This window comes from Neophocaena asiaeorientalis, unplaced genomic scaffold (genome assembly GCF_003031525.2).
Source record: "Neophocaena asiaeorientalis asiaeorientalis breed wild unplaced genomic scaffold, Neophocaena_asiaeorientalis_V1.1 scaffold547, whole genome shotgun sequence".
NCBI lineage: Eukaryota > Metazoa > Chordata > Mammalia > Artiodactyla > Phocoenidae > Neophocaena > Neophocaena asiaeorientalis.
Window position 1 is genome coordinate 1,961,862 of NW_020185330.1, and position 20,228 is coordinate 1,982,089.

General features: G+C 34.6%; 1 protein-coding gene across 6 annotated transcripts in view; it reads right to left on the minus strand.

The window, feature by feature from the left end:
- The window catches only part of DDHD1 (DDHD domain containing 1), an 89,652-nt gene that overhangs the window by 36,570 nt on the left and 32,854 nt on the right, over positions 1-20,228 (minus strand). For all 6 annotated transcript variants that reach the window (XM_024734767.1, XM_024734766.1, XM_024734764.1 and 3 more), the window contains exons 2-4: positions 13,651-13,824; positions 3,985-4,113; positions 2,761-2,908 (exon numbers count right to left, since the gene is read on the minus strand). In XM_024734767.1, coding sequence (XP_024590535.1) covers positions 2,761-2,908; positions 3,985-4,113; positions 13,651-13,824 — 451 coding nt within the window. The remainder of the gene's footprint in view (positions 1-2,760; positions 2,909-3,984; positions 4,114-13,650; positions 13,825-20,228) is intronic.

A 20,228-nucleotide genomic window follows, 5' to 3' on the forward strand; every position in this document is an offset into this window, starting at 1 on the left:
ATATATAAAAGGAGGGCAATAGAAAATCATGCAAATAATATCCAAGATACATTTTTTTACACAAGAAAGCAATGTCTAGAGTGTATATAGTATGCTGCCTTATGAGTGAAAATAATCTGTATTTTGTCTAAAGAAACTCCAGAAGAATATAAGATAAATAACATTGCTTTGAGACACAAGGATGAGTGACACTGGGGGAAGATGGAGACAGGAAAGGAGTCAGACGTTTTTCACTCTATACATTTTCCTATTTTGATTTGTGAACCATGTGAATGTATTTCCTATTCAAAAAATAAATCTTGTTGACATTCTTGTTTGCTGTGTCCTCCCAGTTTTTTCTGTACATATGGGTCTACACCAATTTATTAAAAAAATTATTTTGCTATCATTTTCAGTGAGGTTTTAGGAGGTAATAAGATAAGCTATGTGTTAAATCTGCCAGGCTTAACTAAGAGTCTCTTTTTACTCTTCTAAAATTGTAGCTTTAAAATTACTAATTTGTAAAGCAATTATAATCCAATAAAGATATTAAAAAATAAAATTACTAATTTATTCTATTAGATATATAAGTTCAGTAAAGATTTCCCTTGTAATAAAATGCCACAAAAAGTAAATCCAATTGTATTTAAAATACATTCATCCCTTTTAGTAAACCAATTCTGATATTCCTAGATGTTGTCTATAAACTTTCTTTTCAACTCATTTAAATAATAAACATATTTTGCTGGAACAAAATTGATTAAATCCAGTTTGAATTCATTTGCACATTCACTAAAATAAGGTAAGAGGCGAAAATCTCTATTTCCAGGCCTCTGGGACATGATTTCAAGAGATCCTCAGAGAACAGCAGGTTGCCAAAGAAGTGGAGTGTGGTAACCCCTTATTCTATGTTGCTCATTTCAACAGTAGTCTCACAAATGAAATCATAAGTACAAGCAAGCTTCAGAGTAGCAATGACAAGGATGAAGTTAATTTTACTTTCTTTAAAGTCCTGAACAACTAACTTAGGAATGGTAGAAAGCCAGGGAAGGGTAAGAAATCCTTTGAACTTTCCCATCTATTATTGAGCAGAATTCCTTTCTGTTTAAATATTTTCCATCAATTACTAATTTATGTGAGGAGTTTCCCATCAAATTAACCTGTCTCTGCAGAAATGATGGCCATCTTCTCTGTAGTGAACACTTTTTTTTGAGTCACCTTATATTTACTCATCCTACTTCCAATGGTAGCTCTTGATTTTTATCTGTGGCTCTACCTCTCCCTATGGTTATGATGAAGCCAACTTCCATCTGATTCTAGGGTGATGACAAGTTTTGCAGATCAGATCATGGCCATGCATAGATTCAGGCAGTTGGAGGTGACATCATCAGTCACTGAAATGCATAGACTAGCAGGGACTTCTGGAAAAAAAGACTTTTCTTTTTGAACTCGAACACAAGATGATATAAACCACATCTGGAACCACAGGAGACGTCTGAAAATAGCTCAAAAATGAAGGCAAGTAGAACAGATAGCAACTGGATTCTGATGACTTGTTTGGCAAATCTTAGACTTGTCAGTTTTATGGGCTACTGAATCCTCCTTTTGAGTTAAGTTTTCCCTCACTTGCACCCAAAGAAATCAAACTGGTACCTTTCCAATTATCAATAGCTCCAGAGAGAACATGTTATTAAAACTACTTCTCAGGTTCCTTAGATAACCAAGCAAAAAATTAGCACAGAACATAATATAAATGTTGTGGGAAGTAATGTGCAAATCATCAGAAAATAAAATCAGAATCAGAGGGGAGAGATCTCTGTAATACAAGCTATGGAGATTGACAAGGATCAGGATGGCCTAGAAGTATCTGACAAAGATTTTTTTTTCCAAATTAAACTGTATTTTAATCCATGAGCTGGCATTAAGAGGTATTACAATAAAAAGTGAAACAGAACACTGTATTATTATAGAGATACTGCTGAGGACACAGTGCCTGGTATCACACAGTATTTGCTTTATAAGGACTCAAGAAATACACTTACTTGAAGCTTCAGAACCTGATAAACTGTGTTCTCAACAACTGATTTGTTCTCATCGTATTATAAATCTGATAAGATTTTTCTTTATACGGGCTGCTAGCTCAGAGCCAAGTCTGTGGTGGTACCCTTAACTCTAAAATTTCCTTTTTACACAGTCCTAAACATTTTTGAAGCACAAATACAAACATCTCTCCCCCCAACAACATCTTAAAAATTTTTTAGAATAAAGCTGAATATAAATAAACGCGGTAAATAACCGGCCTGGTGTGCCGGCAAAGCACCCACTGTTTCTTCTCCATGTAAAATTTAGAGTTCAATTTCCTCTGGTTGTAATTACTTGGACAAGTTAAGCTGCTGACTGGCAACTTAAACAATTCTTAGCTTTTTCATAATTATACAGTATTCTCAGTTTCTGCAATTCAGAGAGTAACATACAAACTTCAAACCAGACTTTTTTCTTGCTTTCAACCTCAGTTTAATGTAAACTAACAATATATTAAGTTAAAAAGGCTTTCTTAAACCTCTTCTCCATGTTATGGAGGAAAAAGAATCAAATAAATATCATCATCATCATCTAGATATAATCACTCTCAAAATCTGGTCCAGAAATTTACTCTACAACTTAAACAGATAGAATAGTTGGTACTGAAGAAGCATGTGGCATAACGATTAAACTCTATTATAGCCTGGACAAAAGTTTGGACTCCGACTAGATGGAGAATGTATTCATCAAAGAACTCACATGGCTGTATTTTTGATAATTCTTCCTTGGTCCATTTTCTGCCCAATGCCATGCACAACAAATACAATATGGGCAGTCTGTGATGGCTTGTCTTCTAATGTGGCTTCTTCTACATAACCTCTATGAAGTCTGGTCCCACTACTTGATGCTGTAGGAAAATTATGATCCTAAGTTTATTGTTTATTATAGAAATAGCATTTTCACAATATATTGAAAAAATAAAGAAAAGGAATACTATGAAAAAATTTCACTGGGTTGGGGGAGATAAAATTTGTAAGATAAGTATTGATCAGTTCTAATATAAACTGCTGAACTGGACATGACAGCGAAGCCAGAAACCATAAGGCAAAAGGAAAGAAAAATGGATGAACTGAACACATAAAAATTAAAAACTTCTCTATAATGAATGTATCATGAAGCAAAGATAAAAGACGAATGACAAACTGGGTAAGTTTTTGCAAAATATGACACACAGTAATAAGTTAATTACGTAAGCATACAAAAAGAACTTATTCATCAAAAAGTGAAATGAATCAACCAAATAGCAAAATGGGCTAAAGATGCTGATAAAGTAACTCACAAAACAAATACAACTGACTAATGAACATGTAAATATTCAAGCACATCTATTATCAAAGAATTAAAAATGGGACAGTAAAAAAATTATCAGACTTAGAAAAAATTTTTGAAAGATTTTTTGATAATGCATTCACCTCTTCCCCAAGTACCAGTCCCTCTTCTCTTTCTTTTAGTCGAACTTGTTTAAAGAGCTATCTATTCTCACTGCCTCCATTTCTTCAACTTCTACTTAAACTTCAACCCAGGCCAATCTGGTTCTGTCCCAGCAATCCATCTAAGTCACCGATGACCTACATCTCACTAAATCCACTGAAAAATTTCCAGTCTTCATCTTTACTGACACTATATTTCAACTGCCATGTTTTATTTCACAGCACTGCCTCAGGTTTGACTGCTTTTGTGCTTTTAGAAGCAAAAAGTGTATTTATTAATCTTGCCAGACCATTCTAAATATATAATTATTCATTAACGAACACATGTTAACTCAGTCACCTTATAAAGAGATTAACAGGGTAGTAACTGGCACTAAATTTAATACATACTTAAAAAATACTAAAAATAAAACCTGGATCATCTATTTTGAACATAAGAGAAAAAGTTAGATTCCCAACATTTTGACAAACTCTAGTAATATTTAACAAATACCTTTAGAAAATCCCAGTTTTTGAGTAACTGTTCTTGCAATTTTAGATGTTGTTGCATCACTATAAAGATACACTTCATCCACACTGTGCCAGTCCACGTGGTTTCGACTCAACTTGAAACTATGAATAGCTGTTGCAAAAGGAAAAACTAATTTGAAGGTCTCCAAGACAAACTTCATTTGTGTGCAAATTGTAATACACAGATTTTTTGAATCAATATTTTAACTCAGTTCAATAAAAAACTACTTCATTGAAACATATATTGATTGAAACAAGTAATGGATAGGGACTTTATAAGTTATTAAGCATGCTACAGGAAAAGGCAACCTGTTGGAACAACATGGAATAAACTGGCTTAACTACCATATTTTAACCTCTATAGGAAATATGCTCTGATTATTAAAGAACTGCTTTCCCAGGTGATGTGGCCGTTCCTTAGGACTAAGGGATATACACCTTCATGAAAGTTCTCAGTACATTTGACATAGAAATTTAAGTTTCATTTCTTCTGTTGATTTTATTTTTTGATCTGTGAAAATTTCACTCAGCACAAGATACAACAAGACTCAGATGAAAAAAAAATTATCTTTAAACTGGGAAGGGAATCATCTAATTTATTAGAATATAAAGTATTTTTGCAACAGACACTAAAGCCAGTCATCACTGGATATTGCCCACCATAACAGAGCTCCAAGGTTGAAAGATCTTTTAACAAGAAATACATTTTTTCCTATTATGATGTTCAAATTAGTATGGTTATTTCATTTCTGTAACCGAGGTATGCTTGGTGAAAATGAGCTCTTAAAAAAAAAAAAAAAGCAAACCTATATCCTTCAGGAATACGCAAACTCTGTGAGGCAGGACATACCTTGGTCATTTTGTATCACTAGCACCAAACACAGTCATAGCACAGTACTTGCCACATATCACAAATTTAGTAATGTTTGTGGAAGCAACAGTTAAGAAAATTGTCAAAACATGTCCACCAATTCACAGTTTGATGTCTTATTGACTGAAGGACTTTAACTTTTCCTCTTTATCTCTTGTATAGAGTTAAGAAAAACTCACATACCTCCAGAAAACAAGCCACCTTCAAATCACTATGCCTAATTTATTTTCTTAAAATCCTCTTTAGGCAAAAATATTATCTCCCATTATATATAAAGACATACAGGTACCAAGGGTTTAAGTGACTTGCCACAAAGCTAGTTAGTGACAGAGTCCAACTCTCCTGATTTGAAGATGCTAACTATGAAAGGATGGAGTCCTGGTCAAGATCTAAGATCATAAGACATTTTTGTGAAAAGCTATTCCTTACTAGAATACATAGAAAAGCAAATCATTGCCAGGAAAATGTACTTCTGAGTTATGGTACAAATGCCACTTCAAAAATTTACGAAAAACCTATTTATATCTTACTTACCTGCCAGGACACATTACTAATATTGAACACAAGACCAAGATGCAATTAACATAACAAACATGAATAACATCTTCAGTTGCAAATAAAACACAAAACCAGTGTACAAACTCAGGTTTTAAATAAAAGAACTTTTCATAAATTAAAAAAAATCTTTTGCAAGAGTTTAATAATTATTTCCTTTTCTACTTCTATGTCTGATCCAAGTCAGTACTTTAAGCCTTTTAATCCAATGTTTCAAAACTGCATTTTGTTAAAATAGTTTTGAGCAACATATGCTTAAAACATTAAAACTATAAGACCAAGTTAAGCCAACAAACTTTTGTTTCTCTCTAAACCTTTGTGTTGTCTTAAAGCATCTTAATATTGGCGAATATCCCATTATTGAACTATACACATTGCTTGCAAACGTTTACACCACTTATAATTAACACTAAGCAAAATAATACAATGGATACATTTCTCAAATACTAGTAATTTCTATGCTCTAAATACAACCGAATGCTATAAACACAACTGAAAGCTACAAGCCAGGAATATAACTACATGGAGAAGTAAACTACAGTTACTGTACCTTGGGAACGCTTTCGTTTAAGACCTGCCGCATCTGTACTCTCCTTATATCCTCTCCATTTGAACAGAGAAGGGAGGGAGAAGGGAGGGAGGTGGTAGACAACTAAGAAAGCAAAAACACTGAGCTTCAAAGTAAATTTTAAATGAGGTTTGCCTTTTTGTTGTATTAACTTTAAAAAGTGAGTTGTATTTGACAAACATTATTCTAAATGCTTTATTTATATAATTCCTAATTAAAAATCAGTGCAGCAAAATGTTAGTTTAATAATGTTTATCAAATATATGCTCTACTTTTACTGAAAGTAAAAAAGGCAAATGATATCTAAATTTATCAATTAAAGACAACTATGTGATCACCATTTTTAATGTCTTTGTATAGATGGAATAAAAAAATAGAACACGGCATTTTTGTATGCATAAGAGATTTATAAACCACATCTTTACAATACTAAGGTTATTTACTCTCACCAAATTTGTGACTATGACACAGCCAACATCTGATGTGCAAATTGAAAATGCAATAAATAACCATCTAATGAAGCTTTCCTAAGAAGATACCACAGTATACGTTCCACTAGATGCTTTCCCTTACTGAAGTGTAAATAGAACCTTCCCACAGAACAAAATATTCTTTTCACAACTCTGTTCAAGTTGTTAAAATACTTTTAAAAACGAAACTTTTCCCCAAAAATATTAAGTTGAAAGCTCTACTTTGAACTGACTTATTAGTGACAAAATAATGAAAGATTCGTTAGCAATAGAATGACAAAAAAAAGTCATTATTAAAAATGTATGCTGTGACATCTTTTAAGTGTAAAACAGACAACAGAGTAAAGCAGACAACAGAGTAAAGCCAGACATAGACTTGGTATTTGGTAAATCAGTAGATAACCTTAAAGTCAACTCTTTCCCTGTCAAACATTGCTAGTTATATCTCAATAAATTTCTTTACATTTTAAATAAGCATTTATTTTAAAATCCACTTAGAATTGAATCTTAAAATCATTTTCTTTACCGTTCAGTTAATCACAGAATTTTTATGATTTAGCTTAAATTTATGTTCTAATACATTTGATTTTCATCCTCACTCCCTTCTACATTAATGTGACATTCAAAGGTTAAATACTGCTCAAATACAAAAATACTTAATTCCCGTTGTATAGTACTAGAAGTTAAAAAAGAAACCTGCTGTTATATACAGATAAGGTATATTTAAAGATATATGTGATAAAGGTAATTGAGAAATGCTTATGAGGCACTTAATAACTTTAACTGTATGTAATTAGATGACTATAAAAAAGTATAGAAAAGAATTAAAAACTGGGTTGTAAAATCAGGATTATGAAAACATCTCATTGTCATAGGGGGTGGAAAATGACAACTAAAGTAATTTTCTTCACTGAACATGTTTCTTCTTTCATGTGCCTTCTGGTCAGTTACTGAGGAGTAGAGGTATCACTTGCAAGAAACATTTTCACACAAAAAAAATCCTTAGGAAAAAGCTAACATAACCAACTAGATCAAATTTGGCATAAACTTGAGACTGTACTGCTCAAACAAAACCTAGATTTTATAGTTCTACTAGTAAAACTAACATGAAACAATTCCACATTTACTAAAAAAGAACTAGTGGGAAACACATGGACCACCTGATCACACTTAAAATTACATAAACACTTTCTAAAAGTTAGTCAAGATACAAAAATGAAAGGCTTTTTTTCCCCTAAAGGAATACTAATTTAAGGATTAACATAAAGCCAAACACCCCAATATACTAAAATCACAGAAACATATTTTAAAAATTTTCACAAAATTGGATGGACATGCTTCTTTACCTTCTTCTCATATTTCTTATTTTCACTTGAAAATCATTTGCGTTGTTACAACATCCTCTAGCACAGAAAGCTTAACTTTTTTTCAACCCAAAGCAAAGGATAAGTACCACCATAAGTACACTAGAGACAAAAAGGTTTACTATCATTCCAACAAGGATCACTAAAATAAAGTTTTAGTTAAGAATTCTTATATAGTGTTAGCAAAAGCATGCATAAACACAAAATGCAACTAAAATGCTAATTAAATGCTAACATTTAATAAAACTTTTCATTTATGTATTAAAGTCTTACAAAGCAATGAAAAAGATTTTAAGTACTAAAATACAGTCTTTTCAATAAATTTCTGTACTATAATTCATCTCTTAAAGAAATGTTCTTCATTATATAATTCTGAAAGCAGAGTATCAAAAAAGGGGGTTGCTGGGCTTCCCTGGTGGCGCAGTGGTTGAAAGCCCGCCTACCGATGCAGGGGACACGGGTTCGTGCCCCGGTCCAGGAGGATCCCACATGCCTCGGAGCGGCTGGGCCCGTGAGCCATGGCCGCTGAGCCTGCGCGTCTGGAACCTGTGCTCCGCAACGGGAGAGGCCACAACAGTGAGAGGCCCGCGTACCGCCAAAAAAAAAAAAGGGGGGTGCTGATGATATACTACTCCCTAGAATAGAATAACTCTATAACTTTTCCCTCTATAAAAGCTGGCAACCTAGATAATCTCAACCGCAAGGGAAGTAGGCTTGCACATCTCAAACCTACCAACTATAATGAGAAAACTTCTGTCAATCTTCTTGGATCTCAGAGAAATTAAATTAAATACATTTATAAAAATTGATAACTAAAAGCTAGAAGGTGGGAGTCCTCTTAGTCACCAAAGAGAAAGGAAAAGAAAAGCCGATTAGAAAGGGTTAATATTCCTTCCCTCTCCCCACCCCGGCCCTCCCCCTTTTAGACTTTTAAAATGATATAGTCACAGTTTGGGATATCCTTATCCAGCAATAGGATAGGCATATACACTACATGCCAAATTGTTAAATGCTGTAAATCCTTAGAGATCCACCAACACTTGTGCTGTCATAGCACCCCAAAATTAGCTTGAACAGTAAAAAGTCCATTTTTTTTTCTTTTACTTTCAGCCTACCTATGATTTTATATTGAATGTGACTCTACTATACAGCATACAGTTGGATCTTGCATTCCTAGCAAATCTGTCGATCTCCGTTTTTTAATTTAAGTGTTAGTTCACTTATATTTACTATAGTTTTGATATGGGTGAATTTAGGTCTACCATTTCCCATATATTTTCTTTGTTCTGTGTTTCTTGTTTCTCCTTTTGTTGTTTCTTTTGGATTAATTAAATATTTTTTACTATTTCAATTTCTCTACTGGCCTTAAGAAAAAACAAAACACCTTTTTATTGTGGAATAATTTTCAACCTACAGAAAAGTTGCAAAAATAGTACAGAGTTACCATAATATCTTTCACCCAGCTTCTCCTAATGTTAGCATAACTATGGTACAATTATCAAAACTAAGAAATTAACATTGGTATAATACTACCAACTAAAATATTGACTTTATTCCGATTTCTCCAGTTTTTCTATTAATGTCCTTTTCTGTCCTAGGATACAATCCAGGGTACCATGTTGTATTTTGTTGTTATGTTTCCTTAGTTTCCCCTAAACTACGACAAATTCCTCAGTCTTTCCTTGTCTTTCATGATCTTGACACTTAAAAATTTTTTTTCAGCTTTACTGAGGTACAATTGACAATATTATAAGACATTGAAAGTGTATACTGTGTTGATTTGACATACATTGTGAAAGGATTCCCCCCATCTAGTTAAATATGACCTTGACACTTCTGAAGAATATTGGTAAAGTTACTTTGTAGAATGTCCCTCAATTTGAGTTTGTATGATGTTTTCTCATAACTGGATTGAGGTTATGCATTTTTTGACCAGAGCAGGTGCAGAACTACCCATTTAGTTCAACCATTTCTTTTTTACTGATTACTGCTTGCATAGATAAATTATAAAATGAGGGAAATACTACTCCAGTACTTTTAAGTATTTACAAAATTACTTATTTGAAGGCCTGGTTTTATTTGTATGATTCATCCCCAGTGAACTTCTAGCTTTCATTTGTTAGGCTGCTAGATAAACATTTCCTAGCCTAGGAGGTGGGGTGGGAAAAGAATCATTTTTAATTTTAACTCTCAGAGAAAATGAAATCTAAATCACAAAATATGATTATACTTTGGGGGTTTATCTTTCTTTGAATGATAAAAAAGTTATGCTAAACTTCAATCAATCATTCATTCCTTCATTCATTTATGGCTATGTTGGGTCTTCATTGCTGCGCGCGGCTTTCTCTAGTTCCGGTGAGCGGGGGCTACTCTTCATTGCAGCGCCGCGGGCTTCTCATTGCGGTGGCTTCTCTTGCTGTGGAGCACGGGCTCTAGGTGTGCAGGCTTCAGTAGTTGTGGCTCACGGGCTCTAGAGCGCAGGCTCAGTAGTTGTGGCACATGGACTTAGCTGCTCCGTGGCATGTGGGATCATCCCGGACCAGGGCTCGAACCCTTGTCCCCTGCATTGGCAGGCGGATTCCCAACCACTGTGTCACCAAGGAAGCCCCAATAGATCTTTTTAATTCAATGCTTACTTTGAGATTAGTAGGATAATTAATAAGGAGAGAATAATAAATATATTCAGTGTATTTGTGGCAATAACTACCCTAACCAAGACATAGATAAGGGCAGAAGAAAAAGGAATTAGTATTTTATTTCATTAGTATTTTGTTTTATTTCATTAGTATTTTATGTCCTTCAAGGCAAGAACTCTGTTAAGTTTCTTAGGAATTCCCCAGAGCACTTAAAAAGAGTTCTTGAATATAGTACTTTAAAATTATTTTAAATTATTAAATACGGGATTGTACTCTATTGTATACTTTACAATACAATAATTGTATTGTACAATTTGTACAATTTTGTACAACTGTATTGTACAATTTTGTACAATTGTACAAAAATATTGTACAATTTATTGTACAATAAATACTCTATTGTACATCCTTTTTCAGAATGTTTAACATGCACTGTCTACTTTGTTACCTTGTACTTACTCTTTGTAACTTCTCATCTGCAGGCTTTGTCATCCCCAAAGGTTTAAAACTCCCTGAGAGCCAAAACCCTGTCTGTTCCTTTCACAAAAGTAACTGGCACAGTACTATCTGCACAAGGAATATTCAAAATCTTCTAACAATATGAAGAGTCAATGCTTTATCCTATGTACATGAGAAGATTTAGGTGGAAAAGCTATTTTCCCCCCTCAGATTGATAAAATATGAAATTTCAGAAGCTTGGAGGTAAGAAGCGAAATAATCAAAAAATTATAATACTTTTTATCTTTGTATTATAAATTTGAGTTATTTTTCCAACAACAGTAGCTTTTTGGGCAGCAGATGTTCTTTCATTAAGACCAGTGATAATTTTCAAATGTACTACAGAATGTCCCATAATCTTCAAAGTCAAAAGTCACATTTTAACACATGAATGTATGCTTTACATAATACTAAATAATAAATAAAATGGCTGGAAATTCATGACAACAGTATATACACTGAATTGAATTTATAACCTTCGTTGATAACAAAACATGCTGATGTTTTATGTCACAGTATATTTAAAAAATCAATTTTTCTTCTAATGAACCTCAAAAGATCATCATTTTGGAAGATTACAATACAAAAGTGTTCTAACAGTTTAACAATTTTCTGTTATTACTAATTAGAATTTTACCACTCTTTAAAGCTAGCAAAAAATACTACTATATATAATATCCTAGACTGATACTCAAGAATTGACACAGACTCAAAGATATACTGAAAAATATACTCATACAAACTATGTTCTTTTATCAGACTTATTTAATAAGTGACTGGATCATAAAATTAGGGCACTTTGAAGAAATCTGAAGTATGCTGCTCCATTTAACATTTCAGATTCCAAGTAGATGGGATCTAGAGATGAAACAGAGCTGAGGACTAACTTCCACAGGGAGAATTAGCAAGTGGAAAAGAAATGCTTTGAACACAGTATGAGAAAGGGGACAATATACTTATATTTTTATTTTTCATACTCATCCTTTTCCTCTTCCAAGCTCCTGGGTTTTTTCCATGCATTAATAGTAAAGAATTTGGGTGGATAAACTGGGTTTGTCAAGGTGAACTGCCATTTTTGAGGCAAGACTTAAGGAGAATTAATAGAAAGGAAAAAATCCAGAACTCAGCCTTTCCCAATAGGAATGAAATTTTGAAAAGAGTTCAGTCTTTCAAATACTATGAAGTAGGCTTTTGTGGTTATTTTGATAGTGGTGATGAGAGGTTCCAAAATATTTCAGTCACTAATAAAAGATCAGAGATATACAAAATTTGCTATCTGTGCTTTAACCAGAGTATTGTCTTTATGGCAATCTGCAGGAATATAGATACAGCTCTGCTTTATAGATACTGAACTGTTCTTTATATATTGAATTGTAAGAACCTTGAGCTTGAATTTCACAGTGAAATAAGAACATAGTTGACTCCAGGGATTAGCAAAATGAAATATTTAAAATTCCTAGAATATGGTATCTGGCACATAATAGACATTTCTTAGATCTAATTACCAATTTATTTAGAAGCCACCGTTTTCCTCAATTATGCAGACTTTTAAAGGTACAAAGATATTTTTACTTGGTATAAGCTAAAGTATACAGTTTCCCTGCGTGTGTGGTGTGTGTGTGTGTGTGTGTGTGTGTGTGTGTGTGTGTGTGTGTTCAGAGAGAGATAAAAGAGTAAGGAATAGGAGAGAGAAAAGACTTGGAATGTTATTAACAATAAGGGGGAAAAGCCAATTTAAAGTTTATTGTTTTGTAATTAATTATGTTATGTAATCAATTGCTCCCAACTACATAATTCATTTTTTCCAAGCTGCATTCTGTGAATTACTTGATCAATATTGAGTTTTTCTGCTTTATAGATGTTTTACAAGGAGAAGGGAAAAAATCACTTAATTCATAGTTTAATTCACTAGATTAAGTAGGGCTTGCCAAGAAACTTCCCAAATAAAGGCAAGCATGGATGAAGAAACACTTTTAGGAAAAAAAAAAAATTAGAGAAATCCACAAATTCTAATCTACCTGTACTGTTATACTCACCAGAATAGCTGATCCCACTGCCTGCAGTAAATGGAACAACAGAAGTATTTTTAACTTTACCACACATTTTGAATTTTACTCAAGATCAGACACATAATGAAACATGGCAATCTTGGCTAGTATATAAGTATTTTAAACTATTGAAAGAAAAACTATCCAAATGCCAAATAAGGAAATATAAGGAGTAGACTGTTTCAGACTAAAAGCTGATACGGTTATCAATACGGAGACACCTAAAAGGGACTTATACAAAAGAAATTAAAGTTTTTTAAACTTCAGGAAAAGAACCAACATTAAAATATTAGCAAAACTGCTCTTTTGATATAATGACAAGGGATTTTTTATAAGTTCAATTTTCTTTGATGACTAAAAAGCTACTCAAAAGAATGAATTCAGAGAGCACATTATAACAATTTGTACATTTATAGTAAATCATGTGTCATGTCCGTGAAAACACATATTAAGTAAAATAAAAATGGAAATAGTTCAGAAATTTATAGCAGTTTTAAATTCTAAAATAATAATCAAATGTTTGAAATTGTATAAATTCTAACACTTCTGAATTACTATTTTAAACTTAGGAACCACTCTAAACTTTATCAACAACTTACTTGGTTTACAAAACATATTAAATATATTAACTGGTCTTACCATCTTTTCCATCTATGGGTTTTGACACTTCAATATCAAAACTTTCCTGCATCTGCTGACCTCTAAAACAGCTAAGATGTTCTTGCTCAATTAAATTACTTTCTTCTTCTTCTAGCGGCTGCCAAGTACCATCAATAAACCACTGTCCACGCATTACTGGTATTTTATCGGACTCTGAAAAGGGAAATCAACAGAATTATACGTTTTAGGATCCAACCTCTCAGGAAGTGAAATAGTAACTACAATTTTATATTTTACTACTGCTGTGGCAAAAACAGACTTTCGTGATCCAATAGAATCATTTAAAGTTTTAAATTTCAGACATCAAGCCACAGTATATAATTTTGCTTACAACATATAATTTTACTTGTATTAAATAGTACACGTAAAAGGTACTTTGGCATTAGAAAGGGAGAGGAGCGTTACCTATGTAACTGAGGCCCCAAGTAACCAAAATTAGTAGGCTAAGGGGTTGACAAACTTCATGCAAGACTCCAGTGATAGTTTCAATGTCTTAGAAAATACTGAGATAAATTTCCACAAGTAGTTTAGAAATAATGTGTATTGTCATAGTGTGGTACATTTTTTAGGGCTGCCTTGGAGGTCAAGGGCTCCCAGCGAGTATACGGGAATAAGTGAAACTTTTAATTACAGTAAATTCCTCATCCATTTCAGAAAAAAATTGAGAAAAAATTTCTTTGAAAAACTGAACATTTCTTTGATTAAACAGTGTCCCATAAACCTAAGACTTTTAGTTGCTATTTATAAACCACAACTGTTAGCTAAGTTATCTTGAATCCTTTAAAATAACTTTTTTAAAAACCCATAAAGCAAAAATAAAATTGAAACAAAACCCTAAAGATAAAAAGCAAAATTAAAAAAAAAATGAACCTTACTATACAGAGTCGGTGGTTTAACCACATAAAGAGAAGTTATTTCAAGAGGATTCAAAACACAGTAATTTGTATATACATATTAGGATATACCCTATGTACAAAAAGAACTGCAAACATATCTTAAACCTTTTGCAGTAGCTATGCTGTTATAATTGTAATAATATTGGTATTGTTAATTTGAAACTGTAGATTAAGATGAATATATTAATTTTATTCATCATTAGAATAAATTAATATCATAAGAAACCAAGATTTTTAGCACAGGTAAAAAGAGATACAAATATAAAAATCAAAGAAATAAATCTGTATTTTAAATTTCAATTAGAAATGTCAGCATGAAATAAAGATGTATATTTTCTATTAAAAAAAATTATCCTAAGCTCTGTGTGCCAAAAAGGCCTAGAAATAAAGACCAACCCCGTATAAGTGAGCACTCCTGATATAAAGATCGTGATCTCTAAATATCATTTCCTTAAAAAACGGCCAATTCCTGGTTTGAAACAAAATTTACTAGATGATCCTGAAACATCTTGTACCAGACTTATACTGTGATGTATTCAAAATCTCCTATTATGTGTTTCTAATTCTTGCGTTATCCTTTATTCTGCTATAGCAATTCTGCTATAGTCAGATGTTTGCTGTGTTATTTGGTGGATAGATACTCAAAAATATAAATTCGTTGAGAATTTTGGGTTTTAACATTATAAAGTACACTCTGTTGTGTTTGATGATTTTTTGCGTGTGTGCTAGATTCTACTTTGTCTATCAAGATTACAAACCCCCTGAGCTTCCCTGGTGGGGCAGTGGTTGAGAGTCCACCTGCCGATGCAGGGGACATGGGTTCGTGCCCCGGTCCGGGAAGATCCCACATGCCGCGGAGCGGCTGATTCTTATTGCCTCCATTTGCCTGTGATGTTTTTGTACATCCCTTTATTTTTAACCCTTTTCTCTGTTTTAGATGTGTCTCTTGTATACAGCACAGAATTGGGTTTTGCTTTATGAAGCCATTTAAAATCTTTTAATAGGTGAGTTAAGCTCATTTATGCTTACTGATATAACTGATATGTTTGAACTCTCTTTTTCTATAATTACTATTTTTTATTATTCTTACTCTCTCTAGTTGATGATTTTGCTTTTCAAAAAAAATTCTTTTGGTATTTAGGAATATTTGCATTTTTGGTTCTAGGGGTTACCTTCACACATGCATGTGTGAGTATGAATGTATTTTACAGTGTCCTAAGTCTCTTTTTTGTTTATTTAAACTTTTATTACCTGGTCTGTCCATTTTAAGTGGTATCCAAAATTCCCACTTATTACTTATATAATAGAGAATGATCTTATTCTATTTTTCCCTTTCTCTCTCTACCCACTTACATACAACAATTGCAACCATGTCCCCACCACTGTTTTAGTCTTGGATCTACAATATATTAAATTCTCACTAAAGATTTCCTAAATTCTTTCATGTTCAAAGCTGCTTATCTATAGCCTTGATACTTGAAGGACAGGTTGGCTACCTTGAACTTTGTCTCCTTGAGTTTTAAAAAATGCTCTACTGTAGCCTTCCTTTGTATATCATTCTAGAGAAGTCTGATGTAAGCCTAATTTTTTTTTATTAGTAATGTGATTTTTTTCCCCCCACCAGGAGGCCCAGAAAAAAATTTGCCTTTAAAATTACTAACAGTTTTACTAGTCTTTAAATTCTAACAGTTTATGACTCAGAGTTCATTGCTCTGAATCAATTTGCCAAGGTGGGTCCTTTTAATTTGTAGATTTCAGTTTTCCTCTTATTTCTGAAAAGTTTCCTTGGATTAGTTCTGTTCCACTGATTTCTTCTTCAGAGACTCCAATTATAAGTATGTTGGGTCTTCCTTTGCCTGTATTGCATTTCAACCACTTCCTCTCTGAAGGCTTTTTACTTCTTTCTGCATCTCATTTTCATTCTTTTGGTTGTTTTCCTTCCTTTCATCAGTGCCCCTTACATCAACATTCCTTTCATCAGTGCCCCTATTAGTATGCCCCTAAGTTTGTTTGAGAATATTTGGTTGGAGTGTTACAATACAGGTTCTCTTTGTTTTGTGTTTGCTTTTGGGGGAAGAACTATAATCAGTGGCAATGTACTGATCTCACATTTTCTGTACTCCTCTTAGAGTAGCTTTGTATGGCATTTGATTTATTTCTGTTCATGAGCATTTTATGGATGGACTTCTTAGTTCCAGAGTGTCTGCTGCTGCAGATTATTAAGAGCAGCTCCTTTAATGGATGGATGTTATGGTGGTGGCAGTGGTGGTAGTGGTGAGTGAAGACTGGATTGGTGTGCCTTGTTCTTCTTTCATTTCTCCAGGACCCTTCACTTTCTCCTTACTTCTTCTTTCCTCTTATTGCCATGGCTCCAAGGGGCAGTACCTTTTCTCTTTCTCCTCTCCCACCAGCAATGTTTCTCTGATGTTACTACTTCTGGTCCCTCTCACTTTCACACACCCTCCCTACAGTTAGTGCTATGAATTACCAAGTCCCAAGCCTGTGTTCGTATTTTGCCAGTTGTGTGGAGGACATTTTCTTTCTGAGGGTGCTTTTGTGCTTCATTTTAACCTCTAATCTCCTCCCTATTTTCACTGTCTCTTAAGCCTCTCCCTGCCCCAGTCTCCAGATTCAGAGGTTTATAGCAGTAACAAGAACTACTGTAATTTGCTGTTTCTTTACTTACAAGTAATTTAGAATTTGTGGTATTGTCTCTCTCGTAGTAATGCTAAAGGTGTCAGCTATGTATGGTTTATGTGTATGTGGCTTTTGGGGAGAATGTGTGGAGAGATTTAGATTTGGACAGCTGCCATTATCCTCCACATCCAAAAGCTCATCTCATTTAATCTTAACAGTAACCTTAAAGATAGCTATGACTTCCCCAGTTTTACAAATGAGTAAAACGATTCTTAGTGAACCTAAATAATTTGCCTAGAGGCAAACAAGTATTATGAGAACCAAGATTCTAACCAATGTTGACTCCAAAGTTCACTCAAACTCTTTCTACCACACAATGCAACCTACATTCTCAAACAGGAAAAGGTCCCTTTTTATCTCTCTCCCCAAGAAATACAGGCTAGTTAGTTGTATTCATAATTTTTAAATAAATAATTTGGGAAATTTTACATTGCCAGGCTATTATGAGACTTACAAACCAGAGGCAAGCATGCCTCCCCATAAAAACCATGGAAGTAAAAAGTAGAGTTAAAAAGAGTAAAACAAGTTTTAGCACACATCTACACTCTCAAATCCTTTCCTCTCTTGAGCCTAATATTGGGTTGGCCAAAAAGTTCATTCGGTTTTTTTCATAAGATGGCTCTAGTAGCACTTAGTCTTTCACTTCATTCAAAACAATTTTGTTAGATTGTATGTGACAGTTGTCATATCAGCGTGCATTTAAAAAAACTTATCAAAACTGGTGAATTTTTGTGTAGCTATTTTAATATTGAAGACCGAAGAAAGCAACATTTTCAGCATATTATGCTTTATTATTTCAAGAAAGGTAAAAACGCATCTGAAATGCAAAAAAAGATTTGTGCAACCTGTGGAGAAGGTGCTGTGACTGAACGTGTCAAAAGTGGTTTGAGAAGTTTTGTGCTGGAGATTTCTCTAAGGACGATGCTTCACGGTCAGGTAGCTCAGTTTAAGTTGATAGTGATCAAATCGAGACATTAATTGAGAACAATCAACGTTATAGCACGCGGGAGATAGCCGACATACTCAAAATATCCAAATCAAGCACTGAAAATCATTTGCACCAGCTTGGTTATGCTCATCACTTTGATGTTTGGGCTCCACGTAAGTTAAGCAAAAAAAAAAAAAAAAAAAAACCTTCCTGACTATATTTCTGCATGCAATTCTCTATGTAAACATAATGAAAACGGTCCATTTTATAAACAAATTGTGACAGGCGATGAAAAGTGGATACTATACAATAATGTGGCATGGAAGAGACCATGGGGCAAGCGAAATGAACCACCATCTACCACACCAAAGGCCAGTCTGCATCCAAAGAAGGTGATGTTGTGTATATGGTGGGATTGCAAGGGAGTCCTCTATTATGAGCTCCTTCTGGAAAACCAAAGGATTAATTCCAACAAGTACTGTCCCAACTAGCCCAACTGAAAGCAGCACTTGACGAAAAGCATCCAGAATTAGTCAACAGAAAATGCATAATCTTCCATCAAGATAATGCAAGACCACATGTTTCTTTGATGACCAGGCAAAAACTGTTACAGCTTGGTTGGGAAGTTCCGATTCATCTGCTGTATTCACCAGATATTGCACCTCTGGACTTCCATTTATTTAGGTCTTTACAAAATTCTCTTGGGCTTCCTTAGTGGTGCAGTAGTTAGGAATCCGCCTGCCAATGCGGGAGAAACAGGGTCGAGACCTGGTCTGGGAGGATCCCACATGCTGTGGAGCGGCTCAGCCCATGCGCCACAACTACTGAGCCCGCGTGCCACAACTGCTGAAGCCTGTGCGCCTGGAGCCCGTGCTCTGCAACGGGAGAGGCCACCGCAGTGAGAGGCCCGTGCACCGCAACAAAGAGTGGCCCCCTGCTTGCCGCAACTAGAGGGAGCCCGGGCACAGCAACGAAGACCCAATGCAACCAAAAATAAATAAATTAAAAAGAAAAAATTCTCGGGCTTCCCTGGTGGCGCAGTGGTTGAGAATCCGCCTGCTGATGCAGGGGACACGGGTTCGTGCCCTGGTCAGGGAAGATCCCACGTGCCGCAGAGTGGCTGGGCCCATGAGCCATGGCCGCTGAGCCTGCGCATCCGGAGCCTGTGCTCCACAACGGGAGAGGCCACAACAGTGAGAGGCCCGCGTACCGCAAAAAACAAACAAACAAACAAAAAAACAAAAAGAAAAAATTCTCTTAATGGAAAAATTTTCAATTACCTGGAAGACTATAAAAGGCACCTTGGAATCGTTTTTTTCTCAAAAAGATAAAAATTTTGGGAAGATGGATTTATGTAGTTGCCTGAAAAATGGCAGAAGGCAGTGGAAGAAAAGGGTGAATATGTTCTTCAATAAATTTCTTGGTGAAAATTAAAAATGTGTCTTTTATTTTAACTTAAAAACCGAAGGCACTTTTTGGCCAACCAAATAAATCTAAGCATGTATCCTCTGGATAGATGTCTTGGGAGCTTTACACCTAAGCTTTGAATTCCAGCAGTATGCGGTCAAGTACTACATCGTTTTGGTTCAGGCCTCTGTCTTGAATTCTACATCCAAACATTCAACTGCCAACTGAACATCTCCTAGTAGAAAGATCAATAGTTACCAGAATCACAAATAGCCATGGAACACATTAGTTTCCTGGAAGAAACAAAACAGAACACAAACCTGTTACTCCACCTGTATTCCCTATCATGGCAAGTGGTGTGCTGACAGTATTTAGCTGGTCACCCAAGACAGAAATCTGGAAGTCATCCAAGATGTCTCCTCCTTACATGTGTCTTACAACTATAGCTGGACACACACTGAGGACTATACATTTTATCGCCTAAGTCACCCTCAGATTTATCCCTCACTCATCAAGGTTTGGGGTGGTGGTGGTGCTGGCATCTAGGCCAGGGATGTTGCTAAACATCCTACAGTGCACAAGACAGCTCCCCACACCCCACATCACCCCTCCCAGCAACAATGAATTGT